This window comes from Haliotis rufescens, unplaced genomic scaffold, assembly GCF_023055435.1.
Source record: "Haliotis rufescens isolate VD_foot unplaced genomic scaffold, xgHalRufe1.0.p SCAF_20, whole genome shotgun sequence".
NCBI lineage: Eukaryota > Metazoa > Mollusca > Gastropoda > Lepetellida > Haliotidae > Haliotis > Haliotis rufescens.
The window spans coordinates 13,148,584-13,168,102 of record NW_025963891.1 but is presented as its reverse complement, the minus strand read 5'-3'; the positions used below and the strand labels follow the sequence as shown (position 1 = coordinate 13,168,102).

The 19,519-nt window shown below is 39.4% G+C and overlaps 2 protein-coding genes across 4 annotated transcripts in view; one reads left to right on the top strand and one right to left on the bottom strand.

Annotated features, from left to right (window-relative positions):
- The window catches only part of LOC124132066 (brain protein I3-like), a 28,627-nt gene extending 15,963 nt beyond the window's left edge, over nt 1–12,664 (bottom strand). For both annotated transcript variants that reach the window (XM_046495697.2, XM_046495706.2), the window contains exons 1-2: nt 12,532–12,664; nt 10,352–10,413 (exon numbers count right to left, since the gene is read on the bottom strand). In XM_046495697.2, the coding sequence (XP_046351653.1) occupies nt 10,352–10,400 (49 nt within the window). In that variant the 5' untranslated portion in view covers nt 10,401–10,413; nt 12,532–12,664. The remainder of the gene's footprint in view (nt 1–10,351; nt 10,414–12,531) is intronic.
- Nucleotides 12,665–12,756: 92 nt separating this feature from the next.
- Nucleotides 12,757–19,519, top strand: part of LOC124131854 (tectonin beta-propeller repeat-containing protein 1-like) — a 35,357-nt gene continuing 28,594 nt past the window's right edge. The window contains exons 1-3 of one of the 2 annotated variants that reach the window (XM_046495360.2): nt 12,757–12,869; nt 17,511–17,821; nt 18,877–19,062. In XM_046495360.2, coding sequence (XP_046351316.2) covers nt 17,588–17,821; nt 18,877–19,062 — 420 coding nt within the window. In that variant the 5' untranslated portion in view covers nt 12,757–12,869; nt 17,511–17,587. The other variant, XM_046495353.2, reaches the window with a different exon arrangement.

The window sequence follows — 19,519 nt, the reverse complement described above, 5'->3', positions numbered from 1 at the left end:
ATACTGTGACTACACCATATACTACACCATATACTGTGTCTACACCATATACTGTGTCTACACTGTCATTGTCTACACCATATACTGTGTCTACACCATATACTGTGACTACACCATATACTGTGTCTACACCATATACTGTGACTACACCATATACTGTGTCTACACCATATACTGTGTCTACACCATATACTGTGTCTACACCATATACTGTGTCTACACCATATACTGTGTCTACACCATATACTGTGACTACACAATATACTGTGTCTACACCATATACTGTGTCTACACTGTCATTGTCTACACCATATACTGTGACTACACCATATACTGTGTCTACACCATATACTGTGTCTACACTGTCATTGTCTACACCATATACTGTGTCTACACCATATACTGTGACTACACCATATACTGTGACTACACCATATACTGTGTCTACACCATATACTGTGTCTACACCATATACTGTGTCTACACCATATACTGTGTCTACACCATATACTGTGACTACACCATATACTGTGACTACACCATATACTGTGTCTACACTGTCATTGTCTACACCATTTACTGTGTCTACACCATATACTGTGACTACACCATATACTGTGTCTACACCATATACTGTGTCTACACTGTCATTGTCTACACCATATACTGTGTCTACACCATATACTGTGACTACACCATATACTGTGACTACACCATATACTGTGACTACACCATATACTGTGACTACACCATATACTGTGACTACACCATATACTGTGACTACACTGTCATTGTCTACACCATATACTGTGACTACACCATATACTGTGACTACACCATATACTGTGTCTACACCATATACTGTGACTACACCATATACTGTGACTACACCATATACTGTGTCTACACTGTCATTGTCTACACCATATACTGTGACTACACCATATACTGTGTCTACACCATATACTGTGACTACACCATATACTGTGTCTACACCATATACTGTGACTACACCATATACTGTGACTACACCATATACTGTGACTACACCATATACTGTGTCTACACCATATACTGTGACTACACTGTCATTGTCTACACCATATACTGTGACTACACCATATACTGTGTCTACACCATATACTGTGTCTACACCATATACTGTGACTACACCATATACTGTGACTACACCATATACTGTGACTACACTGTCGTTTATACACCATATACTGTGACTACACCATACACTGTGACTACACCATATACTGTGTCTACACCATATACTGTGTCTACACCATATACTGTGTCTACACCATATACTGTGTCTACACCATACACTGTGACTACACCATATACTGTGACTACACCATATACTGTGTCTACACCATATACTGTGTCTACACCATATACTGTGTCTACACCATATACTGTGACTACACCATATACTGTGACTACACCATATACTGTGACTACACCATATACTGTGTCTACACTGTCATTGTCTACACCATATACTGTGACTACACCATATACTGTGACTACACCATATACTGTGACTACACCATATACTGTGTCTACACCATATACTGTGTCTACACCATATACTGTGACTACACCATATACTGTGTCTACACCATATACTGTGACTACACCATATACTGTGACTACACCATATACTGTGTCTACACCATATACTGTGACTACACCATATACTGTGACTACACCATATACTGTGTCTACACCATATACTGTGTCTACACCATATACTGTGTCTACACCATATACTGTGACTACACCATATACTGTGTCTACACCATATACTGTGACTACACCATATACTGTGTCTACACCATATACTGTGACTACACCATATACTGTGACTACACCATATACTGTGACTACACCATATACTGTGACTACACTGTCATTGTCTACACCATATACTGTGACTACACCATATACTGTGACTACACCATATACTGTGTCTACACCATATACTGTGTCTACACCATATACTGTGACTACACCATATACTGTGTCTACACCATATACTGTGACTACACCATATACTGTGACTACACCATATACTGTGTCTACACCATATACTGTGACTACACCATATACTGTGACTACACCATATACTGTGTCTACACCATATACTGTGACTACACCATATACTGTGTCTACACCATATACTGTGACTACACCATATACTGTGACTACACTGTCATTGTCTACACCATATACTGTGTCTACACCATATACTGTGTCTACACCATATACTGTGACTACACTGTCATTGTCTACACCATATACTGTGTCTACACCATATACTGTGACTACACCATATACTGTGACTACACTGTCATTGTCTACACCATATACTGTGTCTACACCATATACTGTGTCTACACCATATACTGTGACTACACCATATACTGTGTCTACACCATATACTGTGACTACACCATATACTGTGACTACACCATATACTGTGTCTACACCATATACTGTGTCTACACCATATACTGTGACTACACCATATACTGTGTCTACACCATATACTGTGTCTACACCATATACTGTGTCTACACCACATACTGTGACTACACCATATACTGTGACTACACCATATACTGTGACTACACCATATACTGTGACTACACCATATACTGTGACTACACCATATACTGTGACTACACCATATACTGTGACTACACCATATACTGTGTCTACACCATATACTGTGACTACACCATATACTGTGACTACACCATATACTGTGTCTACACCATATACTGTGACTACACCATATACTGTGACTACACCATATACTGTGTCTACACCATATACTGTGACTACACCATATACTGTGACTACACCATATACTGTGACTACACTGTCGTTGTCTACACCATATACTGTGACTACACCATATACTGTGTCTACACCATATGCTGTGACTACACCATATACTGTGACTACACCATATACTGTGACTACACCATATACTGTGACTACACCATATACTGTGACTACACTGTCGTTTATACACCATATACTGTGTCTACACCATATACTGTGACTACACCATACACTGTGACTACACCATACACTGTGACTACACCATATACTGTGACTACACCATATACTGTGACTACACCATATACTGTGACTACACCATATACTGTGTCTACACCATATACTGTGACTACACCATATACTGTGACTACACTGTCGTTTATACACCATATACTGTGTCTACACCATACACTGTGACTACACCATACACTGTGACTACACCATATACTGTGACTACACCATATACTGTGACTACACCATATACTGTGACTACACCATATACTGTGTCTACACCATATACTGTGTCTACACCATATACTGTGTCTACACCATATACTGTGTCTACACTGTCATTGTCTACACCATATACTGTGACTACACCATATACTGTGACTACACCATACACTGTGTCTACACTGTCATTGTCTACACCATATACTGTGACTACACCATATACTGTGACTACACCATATACTGTGTCTACACCATATACTGTGACTACACCATATACTGTGACTACACCATATACTGTGTCTACACCATATACTGTGACTACACCATATACTGTGTCTACACCATATACTGTGTCTACACCATATACTGTGACTACACCATATACTGTGTCTACACCATACACTGTGACTACACCATATACTGTGACTACACCATATACTGTGACTACACCATATACTGTGACTACACCATATACTGTGACTACACCATATACTGTGACTACACCATACACTGTGACTACACCATACACTGTGACTACACCATATACTGTGTCTACACCATATACTGTGTCTACACCATATACTGTGTCTACACCATATACTGTGTCTACACCATATACTGTGTCTACACCATATACTGTGTCTACACCATATACTGTGTCTACACCATATACTGTGTCTACACCATATACTGTGTCTACACCATATACTGTGTCTACACCATATACTGTGTCTACACCATACACTGTGACTACACCATATACTGTGACTACACCATATACTGTGTCTACACCATATACTGTGACTACACCATATACTGTGACTACACCATACACTGTGACTACACCATATACTGTGACTACACCATATACTGTGACTACACCATATAGTGACTACACCATATACTGTGTCTACACCATATACTGTGTCTACACCATATACTGTGTCTACACCATATACTGTGTCTACACTGTCATTGTCTACACCATATACTGTGACTACACCATATACTGTGACTACACCATATACTGTGTCTACACCATACACTGTGACTACACCATATACTGTGACTACACCATATACTGTGACTACACCATATACTGTGACTACACTGTCGTTTATACACCATATACTGTGTCTACACCATATACTGTGACTACACCATATACTGTGACTACACCATATACTGTGTCTACACCATATACTGTGACTACACCATATACTGTGACTACACCATATACTGTGTCTACACCATATACTGTGACTACACCATATACTGTGACTACACCATATACTGTGACTACACCATATACTGTGACTACACCATATACTGTGACTACACCATACACTGTGACTACACCATATACTGTGACTACACCATATACTGTGACTACACCATATACTGTGACTACACCATATACTGTGACTACACCATATACTGTGACTACACCATATACTGTGACTACACTGTCATTGTCTACACCATATACTGTGACTACACCATATACTGTGACTACACCATATACTGTGACTACACCATATACTGTGTCTACACCATATACTGTGACTACACCATATACTGTGACTACACCATATACTGTGTCTACACCATATACTGTGACTACACTGTCGTTTATACACCATATACTGTGACTACACCATACACTGTGACTACACCATATACTGTGTCTACACCATATACTGTGTCTACACCATATACTGTGACTACACCATATACTGTGACTACACCATATACTGTGTCTACACCATATACTGTGACTACACCATATACTGTGACTACACCATATACTGTGTCTACACCATATACTGTGACTACACCATATACTGTGACTACACCATATACTGTGTCTACACCATATACTGTGACTACACTGTCGTTTATACACCATATACTGTGTCTACACCATATACTGTGACTACACTGTCGTTTATACACCATATACTGTGACTACACCATACACTGTGACTACACCATATACTGTGTCTACACCATATACTGTGACTACACCATATACTGTGTCTACCCTGTCATTGTCTACACCATATACTGTGACTACACCATATACTGTGACTACACCATATACTGTGTCTACCCTGTCATTGTCTACACCATATACTGTGACTACACCATATACTGTGTCTACCCTGTCATTGTCTACACCATATACTGTGACTACACCATATACTGTGTCTACACCATATACTGTGTCTACACCATATACTGTGTCTACACCATATACTGTGACTACACCATATACTGTGACTACACCATATACTGTGTCTACACCATATACTGTGACTACACCATATACTGTGTCTACACCATATACTGTGACTACACCATATACTGTGACTACACCATATACTGTGTCTACACCATATACTGTGACTACACCATATACTGTGTCTACACCATATACTGTGACTACACCATATACTGTGACTACACCATATACTGTGTCTACACCATATACTGTGACTACACTGTCATTGTCTACACCATATACTGTGACTACACCATATACTGTGTCTACACCATATACTGTGACTACACCATATACTGTGACTACACTGTCATTGTCTACACCATATACTGTGACTACACCATATACTGTGACTACACCATATACTGTGACTACACCATATACTGTGACTACACCATATACTGTGACTACACTGTCATTGACTACACCATATACTGTGACTACACCATATACTGTGACTACACCATATACTGTGTCTACACCATATACTGTGACTACACCATATACTGTGACTACACCATATACTGTGACTACACCATATACTGTGACTACACCATATACTGTGACTACACCATATACTGTGACTACACCATATACTGTGACTACACCATATACTGTGACTACACCATATACTGTGACTACACCATATACTGTGACTACACCATATACTGTGTCTACACCATATACTGTGTCTACACCATATACTGTGACTACACCATATACTGTGTCTACACCATATACTGTGTCTACACCATATACTGTGTCTACACCATATACTGTGACTACACCATATACTGTGACTACACCATATACTGTGTCTACACCATATACTGTGTCTACACCATATACTGTGACTACACCATATACTGTGTCTACACCATATACTGTGACTACACTGTCATTGTCTACACCATATACTGTGACTACACCATATACTGTGACTACACCATATACTGTGACTACACCATATACTGTGACTACACCATATACTGTGACCACCATATACTGTGACTACACCATATACTGTGACTACACCATATACTGTGACTACACCATATACTGTGACTACACCATATACTGTGACTACACCATATACTGTGACTACACCATATACTGTGACTACACTGTCGTTGACTAAACCATATACTGTGTCTACACCATATACTGTGACTACACCATATACTGTGACTACACCATATACTGTGACTACACCATATACTGTGACTACACTGTCATTGTCTACACCATATACTGTGACTACACCATATACTGTGTCTACACCATATACTGTGACTACACCATATACTGTGACTACACCATATACTGTGACTACACTGTCATTGTCTACACCATATACTGTGACTACACCATATACTGTGTCTACACCATATACTGTGACTACACCATATACTGTGACTACACCATATACTGTGACTACACTGTCATTGTCTACACCATATACTGTGACTACACCATATACTGTGACTACACCATATACTGTGACTACACCATATACTGTGACTACACTGTCATTGTCTACACGATATACTGTGACTACACCATATACTGTGACTACACCATATACTGTGACTACACCATATACTGTGACTACACCATATACTGTGACTACACCATATACTGTGACTACACTGTCATTGTCTACACCATATACTGTGACTACACCATATACTGTGTCTACACCATATACTGTGTCTACACCATATACTGTGACTACACCATATACTGTGACTACACCATATACTGTGACTACACCATATACTGTGTCTACACCATATACTGTGTCTACACCATATACTGTGTCTACACCATATACTCTGTCTACACCATATACTGTGTCTACACTGTCATTGACTACACCATATACTGTGACTACACCATATACTGTGACTACACTGTCATTGTCTACACCATATACTGTGACTACACCATATACTGTGTCTACACCATATACTGTGTCTACACCATATACTGTGTCTACACCATATACTGTGACTACACCATATACTGTGACTACACCATATACTGTGACTACACCATATACTGTGACTACACTGTCATTGTCTACACCATATACTGTGTCTACACCATATACTGTGACTACACTGTCATTGTCTACACCATATACTGTGTCTACACCATATACTGTGACTACACCATATACTGTGTCTACACCATATACTGTGACTACACTGTCATTGTCTACACCATATACTGTGACTACACCATACACTGTGACTACACCATATACTGTGACTACACCATATACTGTGACTACACTGTCGTTGTCTACACCATAAACTGTGACTACACCATATACTGTGTCTACACCATATACTGTGACTACACTGTCATTGTCTACACCATATACTGTGACTACACCATACACTGTGACTACACCATATACTGTGACTACACCATATACTGTGACTACACCATATACTGTGACTACACCATATACTGTGACTACACCATATACTGTGACTACACCATATACTGTGTCTACACCATATACTGTGTCTACACCATATACTGTGACTACACCATATACTGTGTCTACACCATATACTGTGTCTACACCATATACTGTGTCTACACCATATACTGTGACTACACCATATACTGTGACTACACCATATACTGTGTCTACACCATATACTGTGTCTACACCATATACTGTGACTACACCATATACTGTGTCTACACCATATACTGTGACTACACTGTCATTGTCTACACCATATACTGTGACTACACCATATACTGTGACTACACCATATACTGTGACTACACCATATACTGTGACTACACCATATACTGTGACCACCATATACTGTGACTACACCATATACTGTGACTACACCATATACTGTGACTACACCATATACTGTGACTACACCATATACTGTGACTACACCATATACTGTGACTACACTGTCGTTGACTAAACCATATACTGTGTCTACACCATATACTGTGACTACACCATATACTGTGACTACACCATATACTGTGACTACACCATATACTGTGACTACACTGTCATTGTCTACACCATATACTGTGACTACACCATATACTGTGTCTACACCATATACTGTGACTACACCATATACTGTGACTACACCATATACTGTGACTACACTGTCATTGTCTACACCATATACTGTGACTACACCATATACTGTGTCTACACCATATACTGTGACTACACCATATACTGTGACTACACCATATACTGTGACTACACTGTCATTGTCTACACCATATACTGTGACTACACCATATACTGTGACTACACCATATACTGTGACTACACCATATACTGTGACTACACTGTCATTGTCTACACCATATACTGTGACTACACCATATACTGTGACTACACCATATACTGTGACTACACCATATACTGTGACTACACCATATACTGTGACTACACTGTCATTGTCTACACCATATACTGTGACTACACCATATACTGTGTCTACACCATATACTGTGTCTACACCATATACTGTGACTACACCATATACTGTGACTACACCATATACTGTGTCTACACCATATACTGTGTCTACACCATATACTGTGTCTACACCATATACTGTGTCTACACCATATACTGTGTCTACACCATATACTGTGTCTACACTGTCATTGACTACACCATATACTGTGACTACACCATATACTGTGACTACACTGTCATTGTCTACACCATATACTGTGACTACACCATATACTGTGTCTACACCATATACTGTGTCTACACCATATACTGTGTCTACACCATATACTGTGACTACACCATATACTGTGACTACACCATATACTGTGACTACACCATATACTGTGACTACACTGTCATTGTCTACACCATATACTGTGTCTACACCATATACTGTGACTACACTGTCATTGTCTACACCATATACTGTGTCTACACCATATACTGTGACTACACCATATACTGTGTCTACACCATATACTGTGACTACACTGTCATTGTCTACACCATATACTGTGACTACACCATACACTGTGACTACACCATATACTGTGACTACACCATATACTGTGACTACACTGTCGTTGTCTACACCATATACTGTGACTACACCATATACTGTGTCTACACCATATACTGTGACTACACTGTCATTGTCTACACCATATACTGTGACTACACCATACACTGTGACTACACCATATACTGTGACTACACCATATACTGTGACTACACTGTCGTTGTCTACACCATATACTGTGTCTACACCATATACTGTGACTACACCATATACTGTGTCTACACCATATACTGTGTCTACACCATAGACTGTGTCTACACCATATACTGTGTCTACACCATATACTGTGTCTACACCATATACTGTGACTACACCATATACTGTGTCTACACCATATACTGTGACTACACTGTCATTGTCTACACCATATACTGTGACTACACTGTCATTGTCTACACCATATACTGTGACTACACCATATACTGTGTCTACACCATATACTGTGTCTACACCATATACTGTGTCTACACCATATACTGTGTCTACACCATATACTGTGACTACACCATATACTGTGACTACACCATATACTGTGACTACACCATATACTGTGTCTACACCATATACTGTGACTACACTGTCATTGTCTACACCATATACTGTGACTACACCATACACTGTGACTACACTGTCGTTGTCCTACCTCCAGCAGGGGGCCCCGCAGCAGAATATGGTGGCGGTGGTGCTGACATCGCTGGGTGGTAGCTGAAAACAAGAATAGTGATGTGATGAATGGGCAATCTCCTTCACAGTCAGCAGTAGAAACACATAGAGAATGCAGGCCTGGAGTATTATATACTGGCCATGTTCAACTTTGCTTGAGCCAAATGAGTAAATGTCACATGTTTAAGTGAGTGAGTGAGTGAGTTGGGTTTAACGCCGCTTTTAACAGTATTACAGTTATATCACGGCGTGTCAGCTTAATGTGGGAGGAAAGCCCGAAGTGATGCAGGTCTAAGACGTTTACCACTTCGGTGAAACCCACGAGCATGTGTATGGTGCTGACAAACCTAGAAACATAATCGGGGCGAACCGGGATTCGAACCCACAATCATAGGTTTCTGGCGTGCCCAAGGGATGCAACTCTGCACAGTGAATCGCGGCGCCTGATCCTCAGATCTTTGTTTAGCGGTAGCAAGAACTAGATCTGATTTTAATGACATTGGTTAACCACCAGCTAGCCTACCCCACTGAAGCAGAGATCAAAGGATAGACCCCTACACTATAAAAACAATGTTTGCTGAAACTGAGTCCATAATGAATTGTTTGATTGATAGGCATTACTTAGAAGTTGACAGATAACAAAATAGACACAATTTATGGACAACAACTTCTTTGATTACTGTTAAGGTCTTTACAATAATTAAAGAAGTTGTTATCCATACATCGTGTCTACTTTGTATCCATACCGTCCATGAACACTGTAGGAAGTGTTAACGATAGTACTTTAAATGAAACACTAAGTTGACATCGACGCACCTTAGAGAGGTTCCTGATGGGTTTTAATGCTTAACGTAAAACACCCTTCAAACACAATCGTAAAAGTAAAATTCATCTTTTTTTATCGCAAATGCTTAACGTAAAATACCAAAAAATAACTGCTTAACGTAAATAAATAATTTACTGCTTATCGTAGAATGATTAAAATGGTCAAAAACAGTCTGTCTTCAAGACCCAAATGCTTCGCCACAGAAAGCAGGCTGCGCAACTGACGCAGGGGACCAGTCTAGAATGTTCAGCAATTTGAGATTTTACCCAGTATTAGAAATATGAATTGTCAGGATGAAACGAAAGCAGAATTAAAAGTCCCATGTCCCGCCATGGTGGATTTAGGAATTTTTGCAACAATATTATGGAAAAAGAAGAAAAATTACTGCTTAATGAAAAAGTACCCTAAATTTTACTGCTTACTGCTTATGGGAACCCCCCATCAGGTGATCAGGACCCTCCTTAGAGAATGCAGTTACATAGGGTTAATTGGCACCAGCTGTGGCTTTTGCATCACTGATATGGTGTTCCTGTTTGTCCCAAGGAATGGTGAGTTGTTTGATTGTTTGTTGTTTAATGCACTCATCAGTATTCCAGCTATATGACGGCATTCTGTAAATAATCAAGTCTGGACGAGACAATCCATTGATTGACATCATGAGCATCACCAACCAATTGGGATCGATGACATGCATCAACCAAGTCAGCGAGTCTGACTACCCGATCTTGTTAGTCGCCTTTTACGACAAGCATAGTCGCCTTTTACAGCAAGCATGGGTTGCTGAAGACCTATTCTACCCCGGATCTTCACAGGTGTTTGTCTTGGTTACTTCAAGTCATGTGGGATAAAGATACAAATTCCCCACCATATGACATGTGTAAATTTACCTTTTACATTGTTGACAATGTAGTCTTATGAAATAGTTTCAATCAGGACATTAACATGATAGATAATTCAACTAAGAGTAGACATAGTCTAGTCTGAAGTAGATCATGTGACTGAAAATATCAAACATGTCGTTTCTCTCCGAGTATGACCATATGATGCTGATAACACGAGTTATTTCACCCAATAAGAATGAGATATAGATCTAGTCTAATAATTCATTGATATAACGATACAAAGAAAAACTTTACCCTAGAAACTATTAATGACAATATCTCGTCTGGTCAAAATATGATAGACGGAAAAACGTAAACAGGAGACTTCGTTCAAGACATTAGTATGGACAGCGTGCATGCCATGCAGTGTGTAGACTCTTCCATGCTAGGGACAGAGGCAATCCCAAAGTTCCATATTCGTATCACAGCTACATATCTAGGACCCATATTTACCTCTTTCTGTCACAGACTGTTTTGGCTATCTTTTAACTAAGACGGTGTCCGTGATCGTCAACAAGGAAACGAAACTCTCGTGATTGAAAGTTCACCGTCACATGACAATACGATCTTCGTGAGGACTCGTAGAATTCCGGGCTACTCCGGTTATCTCGGAATGACACGAGTGCTCACGAATGCTCACCAGTTACTAAACTGAAACCGGTTTCCACAATCAAACGGAACACGTGACTCAAAACACGGAAGTGATCGTCTGTAAAGCGAAATTATAAAGGAAACCATGCATGTCTTTTTTTGCGTTGTGCAACTATGTGATGGAAGAAGTAAACGTGACAGTAAGATTGAATAAGATTATTATTCAGTATTTGCCAGTTGCTAGGATAACCTGAATTCTGAAACGTGAAAAGCATAACTTGTAAAACGGCCTGGCAAGTCACTCCAACGAGTGCAAGGGGTGTTGACCATGTCGTCCTCCTCACCTACGCTTACATCAGTCTGTCTCAGTGTCGAGAGCTGGAATGACATATATCAGATTACACGTCTCCCTGGTAGTGATATTGTCTCTTCTTTCTTCCCCACTCCTGCTATTTTCTAAGTTAACATTCATTGACCAGGTGGGCCCGAGAGATTTAGCAAGTGTTTTGTAAAAAGTTTAGAATCATGTCCGATGTCTGTATTTTTTGTGTTTAAAAAGTAATATCATGATGTACGTGATTGATATGTGTTGTGATTGTTATTCAACATGGGTCATTGTGCTCTTGAAAAAACCCAAATATATTGTACTATTTTAATAGAAATTCAAGAATAATATGATCTATGAGTAACGCCCATAAATTTCAAAGTCCTTGATGGGATTTGAACCACGGACCTTCTGATCCGAGGTCGGACGCCTTGTCCACAAGACCAAAGAGGTTAACCCTCTCAGCAAGCTAACAAGGTAAGGATGTCATCTGTGGGATGACTCCACGCCCTGCTACATACTCCCCTGTCGACAGAAGACATGCCCCGGCCACATAGTAGGGTACTGAGAGTTTTTTGTTTTGCTCAAATTTAATATGAACATGCTCAGCCCCACATTGGGTGCCAATGTAGCAGCCATGAAATTTCCGAGTCCCGTGATGGGATTTGAACCACAGACCTTCTGATCCGAGGTCGGATGCCTTGTCTACATGACCAAAGAGGTTAACCCCGTCAGCACCTGTTCATTTACCTGAATTCTTTGAAGGGATACTATGTATTTCTTTACTGTACATAATATGATGTTGACTGATAGCTTCACCCTTTCAAGTCGTGGATGTATTAATAAAAAAAACAACACATGTCAGTTTGGCTGCATCTTTTTATTGTATTATGTATATCCTTTGTTATGATATACAGCTTCTCATTCTTCAATGCACCGATAGGTGTCGCTTCATGCCAAACACAAGTCAAACCAGTCGAATATACAGTCCATAATATTAAAATTTTAAATCTGATCTCTATTTCAGTAATCAAACATGGAGTGTTGTTTCCCTTTAATGTCGTGAATTCAGAGACACAGACTTATTTATCACATTTGTATGTATATCAAGGCATATATTCAAATCATTTCAAATTCATATCATAACCAGAAAGGTGCACAGTGGGCCCAGTCATCTAAGGCGCCGCAATTTGCTATGCGTCCCTTGGGCACGCCAGAAACCTATGATTGTGGGTTCGAATCCCAGGTCACCCCGATTATGTTTCTAGATTTGTCAGCACCATACCCGTGCTTGTGGGTTTCACTGAAGTGAATTACGTCTGAGACCTGAATCTTCTCAGGCTTTCCTCCCACGTTAAAGGGGAAGTGTACACACAAAAATCACTTTCTTTCTTTTTCTAAACAAAATGCAATTTTAGAATTAGTTAGTATCTGTGTTTGAAAATATAAACTGATTTTTTTCACAGTGAAAGTAGGAAGCTCAAAATAGTGTGAAAATGCTATGCCGTTATGAGGCCTTCGTTTTTCGAGCTAAACAGGCCAGAGTAATCCCCCTTAGATTATGACGTAATTGGTGCCAATTCAACTGGGTCCCTGTCTATTCTCAACGCAAAAGATATCAACTACCAGTTTGCGGTAAAACAACATGGCCTACAACACATTCCGGCGCAGTGGTGACTCAGCATAACACTAGACTGGCTGGCATCTGAGACGCTAGAATCACACACCTGTACCTACACCACGTGAAGCGGCTCTAACAAAGCATGATGATGTCATAATGTTTATCAATTGGCACCAATGACGTCATATTGCAAGGGGCATAAGCCATGGTGTTTTTGTTCTGGAAATAGAACACTTGGTAAATGTGAAAAATATAAATCGTTTTAATGCAAAAAATATGTTAATTAATTGTGATATTTTTATATTTTTGTCTATGACACTACTAGGTTAACACTTTTAATGTGCAAAAAGTACACGAAAAATAGGTTCATTTCCTTGTGAACTTGCCCTTTAAGCTGACATGCCAAGATATAACTGGAATACTGTTAAACCCAACTCACTCTCTCATAACCAGGAGCATGTTAGTGTGCCTTTTAGCTTCATTTTCATCCATGCCCTATAAATGGAACCTGTTTAAATTGCACTTCCCTTATTAATCATGTTATCAGTATGAAAATTATGCATTACATTTTACTTTTTTCATTCTGCAATCATTTTATAAGTTTTGCAAGCACATCGGTCATATATATATGCTGTGATTATTCTTCAGATGTTGTTCACAACAACACAACATTCTTTTCACCATGTTCCCCACCTCACTCATTCAAACTCACAAATTTTATTATTATGTTAAAGGGGCACTGATCTAACGCAATTCCCCGGGACTGGTTGTTGCCTTTGTTATTGTTTTTTCCCAGTGAGTACCCGGATGTATAGCAGAAATCTATACTAGTTCGCGACCTCTGCTGCGCAATTCATAAGCGCATTAGTCACTTGTATGGGTAGTAATAAGGGCGTATGGTCACATTGATCAACAAAATGAAATACAGTTTTCGAGATAATAAGGAAATGTAGGTATCTTTGTGGGTAGCATCGGTAATGGTGACGTAGTTTTGATAAGTCACTTGCTTGGTAATTTTGCGATTTTCGTTTACACTATTTTGACTTGCAACACAAAGTTTCACCTGAGCATTGCTTTTTGATAGTGTGTATATTTTTGTCAAAATGTGTAACATTTTAAAATTTATTAAACGCCAAAATATTCAGTTATTTAACAAAGTGACTGAAAAACATTTCCATATGTATTATTATGATAACGAATTCCAAACATTTTGATGTTTAATGTCATCACCAAGAGACTGAAACTGTTACGTTGAAAAGTACATTTCTATGTTGTTTGGCTTCTAATCCTACATAATAATCTGTTGTGATGTTTGTAGGCCCTTTTGATCGTCTTAATCAATCTGGACAGATTTTTTTAGTCAAAATGACTGAAATATTTACACATTTTATAAATTGCCTGAGAGAATTACATTTTACAAATTGACGGTAATATATACACGCTTACAAGGGAAAAGGCCTGTGAAAACAACGTCTATCGCGCATTGAAGAATTTCCCAACCAAGACGTAGAAAAACAAGGACAAATCGGTTCAATGCTACAGCAAATGAAGGAAAACAAAATGCAAATACCATAAGTACAACCTACCAAATTTATGTGTATAAATTTTAGGCAGCTTCCTTGTTCGAGGAATGTATCCGTGAATATCCACACAAAGGAACAATAGCCCACTCATCTGCAGCTGTACAAAGAAACTTATTCGATGTCACGTGTCTCTGTAACAATCACATATTTTAAAAGATATATATCGTTTCTCAATTGATCACTTGGATTGTTTCAGGTGTTTCACATAGGTGTCAAGTCTCAAGGGTCAGCTGAGAAAGCCCACGTGACAACTATTTTCATAACGTCAACGGTTCCTAAAAAATCCATTGAGTGATCAATCAATCAACGTATTATCAGTTAACCCTTTGAACAAAGTATGTTGTTTTTACATCGGCACTTCACGCCATGGTATGAGTGTATTCCCTTTGTTTTAGTAAACCTAGACATGTAAACACTCACTCTTGACATATCCACTGTGCAAGATAACAGTGATTAATCAATCAACGTATTTTCTGTTAATCCTTTGATGACTAGGAACGATCCGTGGATTTACAAAAAAAAAGGAAATCAACTGATCATTCACCTCTTGCTGGTCTGCCACGTGCATATTACATAACACACATTTCACCTCACTTCAAACCTGGATTTAGATTGAATAATTACCCCAGACACAATAAATGCCAAATGGGAATCTTTGTCAGGTAATCTAAGTGGTGCTTCCACTAATTGTACCTGTAATAAATTCATTAACTGAGCATCAAGTGAATGACGACAAATACACAAGTGTAGGGTTATACCAGAAAACGTGAATGACAACAAGGGAGTAGTAATCGTATTATCATGATTATCGACGCAATCCGAAATCCGAAAATGCTTTCACTGCATGGATACTTTTTTTAGTGTTAAACTACAACCATCTGGGGTATTTCCAAATGACGACATCCGATGAGCTCCGCCGTTCTTTTTGTCTGTTAGTTTAGGTTGAAGAAATTAATTAACATGCCCCTTTGTCGAAATCTTTTAAGATCACGGTTAACCAATCAGTGTTTATGCAAAAATGCGTAAAACAAATATTGCCTCCAGCCTCCAAGTTTATTTAGCTGTCCTTGCAGACAGTAGCCAGTCTCTGGTCACGCTCAGTTGCGTTGCGTGTCATCCGGGTACTCACGGGGAAAAAAACAATAACAAAGGCAACAACCAGTCCGGGGAATTGCGTTAGATCAGTGCCCCTTTAAGAACGGTCTTGTCAACATGGTCAAGATAGGATACTTTATTGCCTTGTCTATTTCCTGTATATATAATATGCCTATCATAGTTTGAGTATATTGTAGATATGCATTCTATCTATCAGGTGCTGATAAAGACTCAGTTTTAGTCACTCTCGGATGGTAGGACTAGTTGCACAGCCTGCATGCCCCCAGCATCTTCATGAGCGACTCACGTCTGTGGCTGGTCAACACCAACGGCAATGTCTTCACGCTGTCCACCAAGCACCGGCGCCTGCGCCAACTGGTGAAAACCTACCTGGATGGGGTGAAATTGAAACGGCTAGCTGCATGTCAGAGTGGGGCATGGGGGATTGGGCACGACCACCACGTCTACATATTTGTGCACTCTACTGAAGTGCCTATAAGAGTCCAAGAGACAACCTATGAAAACCAGGTATAGTTGAGATGACTGAGACGTTCTCTGCTGTTTGCTTGTGAATGCTGCTTATGTTTTTATTAAAGGGGAAGTGTACACGCAAAAATTACTTTCTTTCTTTTTCTAAACAAAACGCAATTTTAGAATTAGTTAGTACCTGTGTTTGAAAATATACACTCATTTTTTCACAGTGAAAGTAGGAAGCTCACAATAGTGTGAAAATGCTATGCCGTTATGAGGCCTTCGTTTTTCGAGCTAAACAGGCCTGAGTAATCCCCCTTAGATTATGACGTAATTGGTGCCAATTCAACTGGGTCCCTGTCTATTCTCAACGCAAAAGATATCAACTACCAGTTTGCGGTAAAACAGCATCGCCTATGACACACTCCGGCGCAGTGGTGACTCAGCATAACACTATGCTGGCTGGCATCTGAGACGCAAGAATCACACACCTGTACCTACACCACGTGAAAAAACAAAGCATGATGACGTCATAATGTTTATCAATTGGCACCAATGACGTCATATTGCAAGGGGCATAAGCCATGGTGTTTTTGTTCTGGAAATAGAACACTTGGTAAATGTGAAAAATATAAATAGTTTTAATGCGAAAAATATGTTAATTAATTGTGTAGTTTTTATATTTTTGTCTATGACACTTCTAGGTTAACACTTTTAATGTGGAAAAAAGTACAAGAAAAATAGGTTCATTTCCGTGTGAACTTGCCCTTTAAAGTCAGTAAATGGTGTATGCATTTAAAAATATGGATGGCTTCCAGGGTGTATTAATAATTTTAAAAGTGACAATCAGGTTTTTTTTGCTGTTATTATTGTCTACATGAAGTAGGAGATCTATTTTCGTAAGTTGCATCTCAATATCGAGCCAAGAAAAGTGGCCTTGAAGTAGCAAGGGTAGAAACTAGGCTTTGATATAGACTAGTGGACACGTTTGCCTCGAGTTCATCTGTGTCCCAATGTACATTGAAACTTGACCCGAAGTGCTGAACAATAATGGAACTGCAGTGGCCCTAGTGAATCAGGTGAGCTACATGTTTTGCCCATGTTCTTCCCAGCGATGGTCGCCTATAAGTGGATTCAGTGGCTCCAACCTGCTCCCAACAGACAGAACCAACTGGAGCGATGAACACGGGAATGGCTTCCTCCCCAAGGAGAGTTTCAGTCTTCCGTCCCAGCACTGGGAGTGGGATGGAGACTGGGAGATTGATGATAACTTCCAGGGACAGATTGCTTCCAGAGGGGTAAGGCGTGAGTGAGCGAGTGAGTCAGGGTTTTCTGTTGTGCCAAAGTCAGCAGTATTCCAGCTGCGTCATGGCAACGTGGAGATATCATGTCTGGGCCAGATAAGGGGTTGACAATCTCATTAAAATCAGATCTTAGTGCTCACCAAATGAGCGGTAGAGAGTGCTAATACTGTAAATCTTCAAATTAACGCAAGCAAGAATTAAATGCGAAAAATGCAAGTGGTCTTTCTTCGCATTAATGAAACTTCGCATTTATGTCTCCAAAATGACTATCAACAATAAGATGGCCTCACTGCACACTTTGGATAGCGGATACCAACTTGAATATAAACACAAACACGGTTTATTGAGCAGCAGTTGTAACAAGTACACAACATTGTCATTCAATGAATATGAATTACACAATAGGCATCCGGTGAGTTGTCACTGCTGGGGTCAAGGGTTCTACCCACCC